At 47.4% G+C, this 12,584-nt stretch overlaps 1 protein-coding gene across 4 annotated transcripts in view; it reads right to left on the bottom strand.

Annotated features, from left to right (window-relative positions):
* Positions 1 to 7,580: 7,580 nt before the first annotated feature.
* ELAPOR1 (endosome-lysosome associated apoptosis and autophagy regulator 1) overlaps positions 7,581 to 12,584 on the bottom strand; it is a 68,659-nt gene continuing 63,655 nt past the window's right edge. The window contains exons 16-23 of one of the 4 annotated variants that reach the window (XM_059137991.1): positions 12,378 to 12,558; positions 11,975 to 12,071; positions 11,401 to 11,502; positions 9,938 to 10,064; positions 9,682 to 9,860; positions 8,986 to 9,151; positions 8,683 to 8,738; positions 7,581 to 7,897 (exon numbers count right to left, since the gene is read on the bottom strand). In XM_059137991.1, coding sequence (XP_058993974.1) covers positions 7,798 to 7,897; positions 8,683 to 8,738; positions 8,986 to 9,151; positions 9,682 to 9,860; positions 9,938 to 10,064; positions 11,401 to 11,502; positions 11,975 to 12,071; positions 12,378 to 12,558 — 1,008 coding nt within the window. In that variant the 3' untranslated portion in view covers positions 7,581 to 7,797. The remainder of the gene's footprint in view (positions 7,898 to 8,682; positions 8,739 to 8,985; positions 9,152 to 9,681; positions 9,861 to 9,937; positions 10,065 to 11,400; positions 11,503 to 11,974; positions 12,072 to 12,377; positions 12,559 to 12,584) is intronic. The other 3 variants (XM_059137992.1, XM_059137994.1, XM_059137993.1) reach the window with 3 other exon arrangements.

Raw genomic sequence — 12,584 nt, 5'->3', positions numbered from 1 at the left:
CCATCATCTTAAGACAAGAATATATGGCTACATGTTTTAGTCCCTGCGTTACCTCAACTCAAGATTCCTGCTCTCCTGCCTTAGAGCTAGGATACCTTTCTTTTCTTTTCTTTTTTAAGATCCTAATTATATGTATCTGACAGAGATCACAAGTAGGCAGAAAGGCAGGCAGAGAGATAGGAGGAAGCAGGCTCCCTGCTGAGCAGAGAGCCCAGGATCATGATCCCAGAGACCCTGGGGATCATGACCAGGGCAGAAGGTGGAGGCTTTAACACACTGAGCCACCCAGGCGCCCCTAGGATACCGTTCTTAACGTGATTACTGAGTAAATCAGGTTGTCCTATTACCAACCTTTCGGATCACAGGATTGGAAAGGTGAGATTGAAATATTTTAGAGAGGGGCATGAGGAGACTTTTCCACGGGGTAAGTATTCAGCGGATTTGAAGGCAGTACAAGGTATTGAAGTCACTTCTTGGGTCTATTTAAAACTCCTAGAAGGAAGATTTCACCGTATTTTCATTTTATAATGTTCAGGCCCTTACAGTGAAATATTTTTATATATAATTTTTTTAAAAAGATTCTATTTATTTGACAGAGATGACAAGTAGGCAGAGAGGCAGACAGAGAGAGAGGAGGAAGCAGGCTCCCTGCTGAGCAGAGAGCCCAATATGGTGCTCAATCCCAGGACCTTGGGATCATGACCTGAGCATAAGTCAGAAGTTTAAACCCACTGAACCACCCAGGCGCCTCTTACAGTGAAACATTATGGCTACTGATTGGAGCCAAAGTTATCAAAAAGTACTGCTGATAAGGAGATTATTTAGCACCCCACCCCCAATGCCCCCCAGCTAGCTGTGCTAAGTCTGTCTTGGTCTTACAGCCATTGCATGGGCTCCTGTGATGAAGATATGGCATTGCTATCCCTGCTTTCCAACAATGTCTGCCAAGCCAACTTAGATGTAATATAGGGCAAAAGACAGTGGTGAAGCTGACAAGTAGAGATCCAGAGGGGGGCTTCGGTAAGGGGATTGTCTGGGTTTGCCTCCCTAGGTTCAGTTTGCCTAGGATGCTAGACTTAAAACAAGTGGAAAAGACATGTAGGCAGCTGCAGTCTCCTGAGAAAACATGTAAGAAAACTGTGTTAGGTTCCCCGAAACCTTCTGAGAGCAAAGTCTGATAGGGGCTGACTCTTCCCTGTCAGTGAAGGCACTGCCAGAGTGTGTTCTTTGCTAAGTTTCAAGACAGTGATGGATGTTCTTGAGGGTGCACTGGGGCCCAGGCCCAGAGGAGGAGGTCCACAGGGCTAATCCTATAAGGAGGTCATCAGTATAATTGGATGGATGGCCTTAAAATTTCAGCCTCCACAAATTTCCTTAGGAATTTTCACCATTAGTCTTATCATTATATTATAGTCATCTTCCTTTAAAATGCTTATGTTAGGGGCGCCTGGATGGCTCAGTGGGTTAAAACCTCTGCCTTCGGCTCAGGTCATGATCCCAGGGTCAATCCAGCCCCACATCGGGCTCTCTGCTCTGGGGGGACACTGCTTCCACCTCTCTCTTTGCCTGCCTCTCTGCCTACTCGTGATCTCTGTCAAATAAATAAATAAAAATATTTTAAAAATAAAATAAAATGCTCATGTTACCTGATAAATATAGCAATTACCATAATGGCATACTTCATCAACTTAGAAATCATAGAATTTTTAGAGCTGGAGGTGAATCAGGTAATTGCTAGCCTAATAATTCCTAAACTTTTCATCACCTTGTCCCCTGTGTTTTAAAATATGTTTAACAAATGTGATTTTAAAAAATTCATTTTCCCTTCTTATTCATCAGATATATACGGCCGCCAATTAGAATTTCCAATCAGCAGAAAATATAGTGTTATTACACTGCCAGAAACTAACACAAAAACAAATCCACAGTAGTACTTCAGTTATGGTGTGATACCACTTTTGGATGTGTGCTTTCCATTGGCCTTTAGTACTGAGAACAGCTACTGGGTGCTGCACCTGAGGACCCAAGGATTCACGGGTTCAAGGAAAACAGCTATGTCAACCCCTTCCTCTTCTATACAAGAACACTGAGGCCCAGGGAAATTAAGCAATAGAACCAAACCTGAATACTGGTAAGACTCTAAGATAGTCTCATGTTTGAGCTTGTTTCTCTGTTAGCATTCCATAGCAGAAAACAGAGCCGTGAGGAACTTGGCTAGAAGATGTGGCTTTTTCATATAGGGCAGAGACCCTTTATTGCATCTTTATCCCCACTGGACCTAGCATAGTGCCTTACACGTGGCAGGTGCTTATTATATCCTTATTGGGGATGTGAGTTGCAGGGAGTAGGCTGGGAGGTTAGAAGCTTGTTGCAGGTTCAGGGCCTTAGGGGTCCTGGCCAGCTGGTGGACAGCCTACAGAGAATGACTACCTGCAGGGAAAAAGCAAGAAAAGAGGGAGGATCATGCAGCCCCAGATGCCATTCTCAGTTTTTACCAGTTCAGTGCTGGCTAAAGTAGGAGGGCTCTCCTGGGCCTTGTTTCAGTACCTCTTTGCATTCCTTTTGGTCTTGGATCTGAAGGAGGATTTCTCAGTGTTGGACAAGCAGGCCCTACCCTCTCACTCCCCTGCTAGAAACCATCAGTGGCTACCTGTTACCCTTAGGAGAATGTCCAGATATGCCTTGCAAAGCCCTTCATGATCTGTCCTCTACCAAATTCTCTCAAATGTTCCCCTTATCTCTTGACACTCCTCCTCACATTCTCCATGCTGCGCTACCTGTAGCACACCTTTCTTGTCTCTGAGCCTTTATACAAACCCCTTCTACCTGGAAACCCTCTTCCCTCCCCTGTTTCTCCAAACTGGCCAATTCCTCCTTCCTTCGAGAAGCTCTCTGCTACGCTATTCACCCTTCCCCCCAGATCAATGCAGCACCCACCCTTCCAGGTCCCCAGAGTACAGTAGCATTATCATACTGTTTCAGGAGAAACTGACAACCCAACTTCCAGCTCGAGGCTGCCCACTCCCTTCTATCAGAGAGAGACAGTAACAACGGAAGTTATTGTTGCTGTCCTTGGATGATGTATGGGGAACCATCTAAAAATAACATGGATCAGGGAAAGTTGCCAGGATCTGGGGGGACTTTGATCCTGCCTCTTCCTGTTAGAGTTGGAAGGAGGTGTCCATTCTCCTACCACACTGTATGGTTTGGGCTATCACATTTTATGTGGAATTGTTAGCTTCAGTGCTAATATGGAATTAATATGCCAAATTCCCCCCAAATTATCGATGAACTTTTGTATATGCAACCTACATCAATTTCTTTGTCTCTTCAATAAGACTTGTTGCTCTGTGGTTTTCAACGAATTGTCTTCTTTAAGATTTAGATCAGTATCTTCTTGCCTTGTCACCTGACAATGTATTTCACTTCTTTGTCGTTGATTGGGAAACCCTTAAAATCGTCCACATATCCATCCCACACACACATACCAATTTTTTTTCTTTTTTTAAGATTTTATTTTTAAGTAATCTCTGCATCCAACATGGGGCTCAAACTCAAAGCCCTAAGGTCAAGAGCTGCATGCTCCATTGTCTGAGCCGGCCAGGTGCCCCTCCCACAGTTTCAAGCTTGGTCATGTCTGCTGCTTGTTTGACGCACTGGGACACCACACAGTATATGATTGAATTCATGTAAATTAACTGTAGTACTCTCATGTCAGTGTTTCTTCACTATTGTGTCCTCTGTGGGTGAGCCAGGGAAAGATTCACAGTGGGGTGACTTTTTTTTTAAAAAGAGGCTTTTATTTGTCAGAGAGAGAGAGAGAATGTGCACACACAAGCAGGGGGAACAGCAGGCAGAGGGAGGACCAAACTCCCTGCTGATCAAGGAGCTCGATGTTGGACTGGATCCCAGGATCCTGAGATCATGACCTGAGCCAAAGGCAGATGCTTAACCAACTGAGCCACCCAGGCATCCCTGTAGTGGGGTGATTTTGAAGGCTGGGTGGGGGTCAATCAGGTGAAAAGGAAGGGGAGGGGCAAAGGCAGAGGCATAGGCCAATGCTGGGAGGTGCAAAAGAGCTTGTGAGGGACAGTCCAAAGTTGTGTGAATAGTGAGGTGTCTGGCTGGCTCAGTAGTGTGTGTGACTCTTGATCTCAGGGTTGTGAGTTCAAGCCCTTCATTTAATGCGGATATGACTTAAAAATAAAATCTTTTTTTTTTTTTTAAGTGTAGCTGGAGTAGATCCAATGTGGGCAGAGAGGGGGCACGTAGGCTGTTAGGGACCTTACATGCCACAACACTAACTCCGTTGCAGATGCACTTTCTTCATCCATTACAATGGGGATAGTCCTTGCCTCTAGTTTAGATTTTATACCATAAACTGGACTGATATTTAGTTAACCATCCGTACAACCAGGTACAACTCAGTCCTAGGAAAACAACCAGCTGAGGAAGAACTTTCGGAGGGGGGGGTAGCGGTTAAATGCCTCAACCACAGTGAAGGAAAGTACTGAGGCAGGAAAATCCAGCTAACCCTGGAAATGGTAGGTCCTGATGTCCTCTGTGATTTTCTCCGCATGTAGTCTATAAGAATCCACTTTGTATCCAAAGAAGCAAATTTTACTTGTCTTTGTAGATACATTGTTCTATGGCTGGCCTCAGTGCCACATGGGAGAAAACTAAACTGGAAAGGAAGGGAGGGAAGATGTGAAGAGTTTTATGTATTCTCTCTTTGATCCTCACCCAATCTGGAGAAGTAAGGCATCATTAGATGCATTTTATTACTGTGGAAACAGGCTTTGGTTGTTGGCTGATTCCTCAACAGGTGGTGAGAGGCTTTCCATCCTAGGTCCCTATTGCTCTGAAGCATGCTCTTTTCTGTCACTCTGGGGTTCCAGAATGCTCTTCACCTTCAGCTTAAGCTTCCATTTCTCACTCCCCCATCCAACCACCCAACCCGTGTTCAAGAGAAGCAACTTGAAACATACGTTTTATTTCACACACACACACAAAAAAAAAAAAAAAAAAGAAAAAAAAAGGGGAAAAATGTGATAAGTCATAGTCATCCCCTAATAAACTACAAACTCTTGGAATACAAAATAAAAAGGAAATCCAAACAATCTTGATGGGACAAAAATTTGGTTTCACAAAGCTGAAAAATCTGTCACAAAGTCTCTGTTGTATAAATATAGTCAATCCTATCTTTAATGCAGAGTCAGACCAAAAAAAAAAAAAAAAAAAAAAAAAAAAAAAAAAAAGCCTTGGCATAAGAAATCACCTGGTCCTTGAATATACCACAATGTTTGTTTATCTTCCCAGCCAAATCAGGTGATGCTTACGTGATGAGAATTACTTGTGTCTTCCAGCACTCTAGGTGACCAAATGGGATTTAAGTATTTTGTCTCCTGAGCCCACACTACCTCCCCCAGTAGCCTGTGCAAAGCACTATAGCCTTAGTATAAGAGTTAAAGGCTTTTCCCATATAAAAATCTAACATGTGTCTGTCCTAAAATTGAGCATGGTGATGGCTGCACAGTTCTTTTTTTTTTTTTTAATATTTTAGTTCTTTGAATATATTCAAATCCATTGACTTGTACATTTTCAATGAGCCAATTGTATGGTATGTGAATTATATCTCAATGCTGTTAAAAAAAAAATACTGAACATGTCTGAGCAACAGGTGACCCCAATTCACAGCTCAGGAGCTCCTGGCAAGACGCAGGGAAGATCCATAGAAGTTGGTACACCAAGGGCTAGATAAAGGGAGATGCTTAAAACGTTGTGACTCAATCAGTGGAGTTTGAGGTTGCTCTGGGGGCACTGAGGTTCAAGATGTCGGAATAAAGAAGTCAGCAGAGTAGATATTTTTTTCCTACTGCTTCCAGTCTAAGGACCATGTGTGCCTCTTGCCACAAAGAAAGTTATTCAGCAGGAAAGCAGATGCTTTCTGGGTGTTGCTGAGGCCACAGAAAACTTTCCGCTGGAGTTCAGGAGCGAAGTATCTGCATCCGTCGGGAGAAATTCCAACATCGCTTAGAGGGTCTGAGAGCCTGACTCCCCTGAGAGGAGCACGCCCCCCATCCCAGCAAAGCTCCTAGATTTATTGAACCAAAGGGACTGCCTGCCTTCAGTGATCCTACTGATGACCAGAAGTTCACAGCAGGGCCCGGTTCTCACTGACCCTTTTATAAGGGCACTGCCGGAGAAGCAGTGCCTAATCAGACCAGCAGACCATCTTGGTGGCAGACAAACCACTCTGAGAGACCATTCCCATTCTATACCTACCCTCTGGGGACCACGTGGCCACTCAGGAAAAAAAAATAGGCACAACCAAGGTTGAGTGGGCCCTCACCCAGGGACGGTCATGCCAACCTGATAGCGAGGGAGGGAGAACACCGGGAGTAAGAGAACAAGAATTTAAGCTCTTGTGCTGGTTTTGCCGTTGCAGTTACTTGAAGTTCATCAGTTACACGAGGTGCCAAAGTGGGGAGAAGGGGCACAGAGGACACTCACTTTACTCACCTTTCAGAAGGGGATCTGCCAGAAACTGGGACCAGAAGTCTTTTTCATTTTTAGCACACAGAAGAAATGAGAACAGGAAAAAGAGAAAGCTAGGGGCTCGGGAGGGTGAAGGATGACAGTTTGCTAAATATCTTTTTCAGTTCCCCTAGTCGTCTTTCCTCCAGGAAGACCGATGTGGTCTTCTGGCTGGAGTATGGGCTAGGAGTCAATTCTGTTTTTGGCCAGCCCAGAAAATGTTTATTCTGGAGCTGAGCAGATGAGTTAAGCTTAGAAACAGATATCCTGGCCACCTCGGGTCCATCCCATTGTGGGGCAGATCCCCCAGTACGGCCCCACTAAAACCTTGGCCTCCTCGTGTTCTTTCAAAATAAGATACCCCTGGTCCATGATATGCTCAAGCCTGTACAAATGGGGACCTCAAGTGCAGGACATTTTCCTTGCTGGTAAGGTTTGGCGTGTCTGTGGGTACAAGCAAGCAGAGAAGAAAGCAAGATCACCTGTGTTTGGGGCTTACCTGGTTCTCTTTAACATCATAGGGAGATGGTGGGACATTAAAAAATAAGCGGGGAGAATAAATTCACTGGGGCTTTGGGCATTTTCTTGGTGCACTTTTTCCTTTAGCTCTTGTGAGAATATTCATCGCTTATTGAGAAAAAGGAAGTCAAGTACCAGGTTTCAAAAACAAAAGGAAACTTTCCTTATTGCTTCTCTTTGTGCTTATCAAGACTTTTCTTCCCAGACCTGACTCACCTTGCCCCCAGCCTAGCCACGAAACTCAGTCTGAGCTGGTTATCCAGGAGAGAAGAATCCAGACTACCATCACAGACCAGGAGAGAACACCAACACTCCTTACCCAGCCTCTCTCCTAAAGAGATCATAAGCAGAGGGCAGATCACCAGAAAAACTCCCAGCTGCTTCTGCCGTTAGGGCAGAGGAAGTTGTTTCTATACTTCAGAAGAGAGAAATATTTTCATTCCGGAGCTCTATGAATTATGAGCAGACGAAGCTATGGCTCTGGCAGCTAGACCATTTTGGGAAACAAGATGCGAGCAAGGGAGTAATATACAAACAAAGTGTGGGTATATTTGACAGGTTTGAGGCAAGCAGAAAGGAGGGTTTGGGTACTCTATAAAAAAACCAGATATCGGAAATCCAAACTTCTTCTGATAAGGCCACAATGAAGAGATTCCCAGCAGGAAGCTGGCAGCCAAATCGCCACAGGCTTGCAAGGTGGTGTGCCCAGGTGAAGAGGCAGGGGAGGCAGGGCAGTGCCTCTTACAGGTCCATGTCTGGGCCTCCTGACGATGTCTTCAGTGGCACGGAGTCAAATCCATCAGGAGTCCTCTGAAAGAGAGATGGTGACAGGAGCTGGCTGCTGCACGGCGGCAAGATGGGGAACAAAGGAGAGAAACGGAAAAGAGGTGACAGGAGGAACCCTTATGGAATTCCTGCTTCCAGTGGCTTTGTGGAAACAGACAGAAGATACCCTCTATTCTTCTTGGTCCTTCCAGTCAGTCAGAGGGTAAGAAAAATCTTTAAAACCCCCTGCTTTGCATCTTTGCTGAATTCTAAAAACCCAGAAAGACTCAAGGGTCCCAGGGTGAATGGTTCTCCCATTGGTCTTTCACAAACACACACACACACACACACACACACACACACACACGCATCACCCTGCCGGGTTAGCACAAAGGGAATGAGATTCAGCAGTCTAAACTCCTCCTCGCCCTCCCCTGCCCATCCTGGTTACTACCTTCCCACCCACACCTGTTGGATGAACTGGTTCAGGACAGGAGGGAGGTGTGGGCTCTGGCAGGCTAGGGCTGCACAGGGCTGTGGCCCCGGAGGCGTTGCTCAGATGCTCTCTGCTGGCCCCACACCTGGCGACAGTGCTGTCAGCATAGCATTTATGAGCTTCAGATCTGCTCACCCACCCACACACACACACACACGGAGCCAACTCTCCCAGCTCCACAGCGCTCAGTGGTGAGCAGCGTGGCCTTAGCTATGACTCAGCCCCCACAGGACAGGGCCCAGACATCAGGGGACAGCACCCTCCACTGGTCAAAGGAGAGCCTCACTTCTATCAGAAGTTGATCCTAGGGTTCGCCTCTTCCCCACCCTCCGAGAAAAAAAAAAAAAAAGGGAAATGATTCTTACAACGTGGATGGTTCAATACTCCTTCTGGAAGTTAAAAGGCCCAAACAGTCCATCAACTGGAGTGCATGTTGGGAGAGAAGGAGCCTGGTCAAGAGCAGCCTTGGGCCCCATGGGAAACAGTAATGGTGTGGAAATACAGAAGGCAGAAGCCAGGATTTTGAGGGTGGGGGGCTGGAACAGTAGGAAGGGTGGGGAGTAGAGTAGTGAGTGGTCCCTGAACAGTGTGGGACCATTCAATGTCCTAGGACTGGTGTCTTCTCCAGCCCTCCAGGCTGACCTCAGTGTGCTGGCCAGCCTCCCTACCTTAGAGGTAAATGATTTGATCTTCCCAAAGAGTGACTTCTTGCTGGTAAAAATGAGGTCATCCTCCACGTCCTCGCCTTCCATGATGGCACAGCTGTCAGCGGCTGGCAGGTCGCAGTCCTTGAGGGTAGCGTTCATCACCAGCTTGGAGTACTTGTACTCCAGTCTGTGAGGCAGGGCAATGAGAAAGGTTAGACAAGGAAATGTGGAATAAGAGAGGGGAGAGGGAGAGAGGGAGAGAGGCTGGGCCCTAAACAGGGAGCCACAGATAAGGCAACTGAAGCCTAGCAAAGTGGTGTGAGGCCTGGGCTTACAGCTAAGGAATCTTGATTTCCAGCTCAGTGATCTTCTTCCCTTAAGGTTAGCTGTGTCTGTGTTCTCAAAGCTTAATAGAAATACTGGAATGATGAGGTCATTATTTTAATTAGTAATAATAACAACAAACTAAGGATATTCTGCTTTTCCTTTGAGCATCTAACGGTCTTTTATAGACCACCATGTGGTACTGTCCCTGTTCAGGAGTCAGGACAGCCAAGGCAGCTGCTGGATAAGTGGCTCAACAAGTCTCTGGCCGGAGTCACAGGGTCCATGGCCAGCCCCAGAGAAAAGCCTCATGGATTGAATTCTCAGATGTCCTCTTCCCGGTGCAGTGACCCAACCCTGCCCATCCCCAGACTCCAATACCCCATCACATACTTTTGATTCTTTTTCCAAAAGTAACAGGTCAGGACGGTGAGCAGGATGGCAGTACAGGTGCCTGCAGAGATGCCCACTTTCAGCCAGAAGTCGATGGTTTTGCAGATGGTGACTCTCTGCTCAGGCAGGGAGATGCCACCCGCACACAGCTTTGGCTCGCGCCACACGTAAGTGGTCTTCTGTTGGGGACAAAGACAAGGAACTCAGAGATTACATTCCCTTCTCTCCCAGGACGTCCCTGAGCAGAGAGACCCACCTGGATCCCGGCCACACAGCTGCTGACGATAGCGTGGTAGTCAGCAGGGGAGCAGAGCGGACAAGCAGCCAGGCTCTCCCACAGGAAGTGGAAGTTACAGCCGTCACAGGTCCCATCGGAACATGCGCTAGCAAAGCAGAAAGGAGACGTGAGGGCTTATGCGCTGGGTGGTGGCAAGAGCTGGTGGGAGTCCCATCATCTCATAGCTCTCCTCGCCAGACTCTTAGCCCCACCAGCGTCCTTCCCGCTAGTCCTTAATACAGGTTTTGCTCTCCAGTGTCCCTGATAACAAGAGGCCTTCCCAGTCTCCACCAGGTTCTCTACCCTCTGCCCACTTGTTTCTGCTACATCAGATGAGAGCTAATGTCAGGTGTCTGAGCTGTACCATGGCTGCCCCAGCCAACGCCCCCTCAGAGGCTTCTGTTCTCCCCCATGGACCTGTGACATTTTGCAAAAGCCTCTTCAATGCAGCTTCCTTGGGCGGGGGTGAGGTGGGGTGCTGGGTTTCAGGAACAGACTTAGGTCATGGATATCTGTTAGTTACTTTACTGCAATGTTTATACCAGCAAGAACAATGGTCTTATATTTTGACACCACAGAGTTAAAATATCTTGCATTGGTCCCCATCTCCCCGAGCAGCTGCTATTTAGAAACAGCATTCCCTTGGGTGCCTGGGTGCCTGGGTGGCTTAGTCGGCTGGGCATGTGCCTTCAGTTCAGGTCATGGTCCCAGGGTCCTGGGATCAAGCCCTGAGTTGGGCTCCCCACTGAGTAGGGAGCCTGCTTCTCCTTCTACCCTTCCCCCCTGTTTGTGCTCTGTCTCTCTGTCTCTCTCTCTCTTTAATAAATAAATAAAATCTTAAAAAAAGAAAGAAACAGCATTCTCCAAACCATCTTCCTCAAGACATTAGCGCCCCTCAACATGTTAGTTGGGGGAAAGAAGGAGGTGGGGGAAGGGTCCTGCAATCAAATTGGTTCCAGAATTCTCAATTCAGCGCACCCAGCTATTAAACTCATAATTGGGTCTTTTGATTACGCAGAGATTGCTAAAACTGTTACTCCTCCTAATAATAGCAAGTACACACCAGACACCACAAGAAGTCCACAAGTCTCCTGGTCTCACTGAAGCCTCAAGATCACCCCCTGAGGGAACTTCTTGTTATCCTCATTTTACAGATAAGGAACAAGAGACCCAGAGAAGATAAGAAATGTATCCACGATAACATAGCTGGTAACTGGAGGACATGAATCCAATAGCTGTGCCTAGCTGTCCCCGTAATGGTATGGGATTGTGAGAATAGCTTGGACTCTTCCTTCTGCCCCACTTCTGACACCTGAAGATTGAGAATTTGAAGTCATGACTGTGTCCCCAATAGCCCGCTCATGCCTCTCAGAGTGTTTTCTCTTTGACTCTTGGGATGAAATGAGTCCAAAGAAGGGAGACCTTGTTACACACCCCTTTACCTTGGCAGCGACAGACGTCCAGGAGCGGGTTTCAGTGGACTGCATCGGACACGGATGGTGGTCGATCTCCCAGAACTGCAGGACTGGGTCACGTCATTGGACCTGCAGAGCAAGCCAGCCCCCGGTGGGGGTAGAAGTCACTCACCTGTTTCATTGGGGAGTCACTAAGTGAGGTCAGCACCAAACAGTTCCCTTGCTGGGGAAGTCAGGACTTGGGGGTGCACAGGAGTTGGTTTATACACTGTGAGAGTGGGGATCGGGGAGAGCTGATCAGGGGAAAGGCATTGGTCCAGGAGAGGTTAGCATAGGCATAACACCCGAGTCTCCTAAGGCAGGAAGGGAAGTCAGCCACAGATAATCCCATATTTCTCCCTGCCTCCAGGGCAGACCTGCCCCAATAATACCCCAGAAGCTGGGACCAGTGAACTCCCAGCCTGTAGCTGTCATGGCTGGGTCAATCTGCTAGACATCGGACATGTTCTGGCTTGATAAGTAGGTGGCTGGAGAGAGGGATGCACCAGAAACGGTGGCGGGGCTAGGTTTCCCTTGCATCGGCCTGGTCTCTCATCTTCACCTATAAAAGAAGATCACGTCCGGTATTCCCAAGGACTCCGGGTGGAAAAGTTCAGCTGGGGAGGTGATTCCATCCAGAGTCATATCTGTTGTCACCCCTGCCAAATTAGAGCTCCTAATTAGTTGTCACTAGTAGCATGAGCCAGCAATCACTTCAATTCTTCCAATACCTGTCAACATCCAACCTTCCTCCATCTCCTCACATTCCCGACTGGCTCATGAAAGGGTAAACCAAGGTTTGTCAGAGGCCCCAGGATGGAATACAAAACAGAGATCAAGAGGGTGGGCCCCTCATCTGGGGCCTTTTTATCTCAGAGCCTGGTAGCCTCACTCTCTCTTACACACTCACACACACTCACACACACTCACACACTCACACAGGCTGGAGCAGCTGGGTCACTCACCGATAAGACGGTCGGCGAGGCTGACAGGCTGCGAGGACACTCCAGCCTTGTAGCCTGTCACCTCCGGGGGGATGATGACCGCCTGGCAGACGTAGGCTGTGATGGATTTGGAGAAACCCGACTCACCCTCAGGAATCCGGAGGTCGGTGACATTGTCGGCACACACGGACATTTTCTTACCCTGGGTAGGGGGACGTAGGGAGGAAG

Source organism: Mustela lutreola, chromosome 10 (genome assembly GCF_030435805.1).
Source record: "Mustela lutreola isolate mMusLut2 chromosome 10, mMusLut2.pri, whole genome shotgun sequence".
Classification (NCBI taxonomy): domain Eukaryota; kingdom Metazoa; phylum Chordata; class Mammalia; order Carnivora; family Mustelidae; genus Mustela; species Mustela lutreola.
This window is presented reverse-complemented; position numbering and strand designations above follow the sequence as displayed.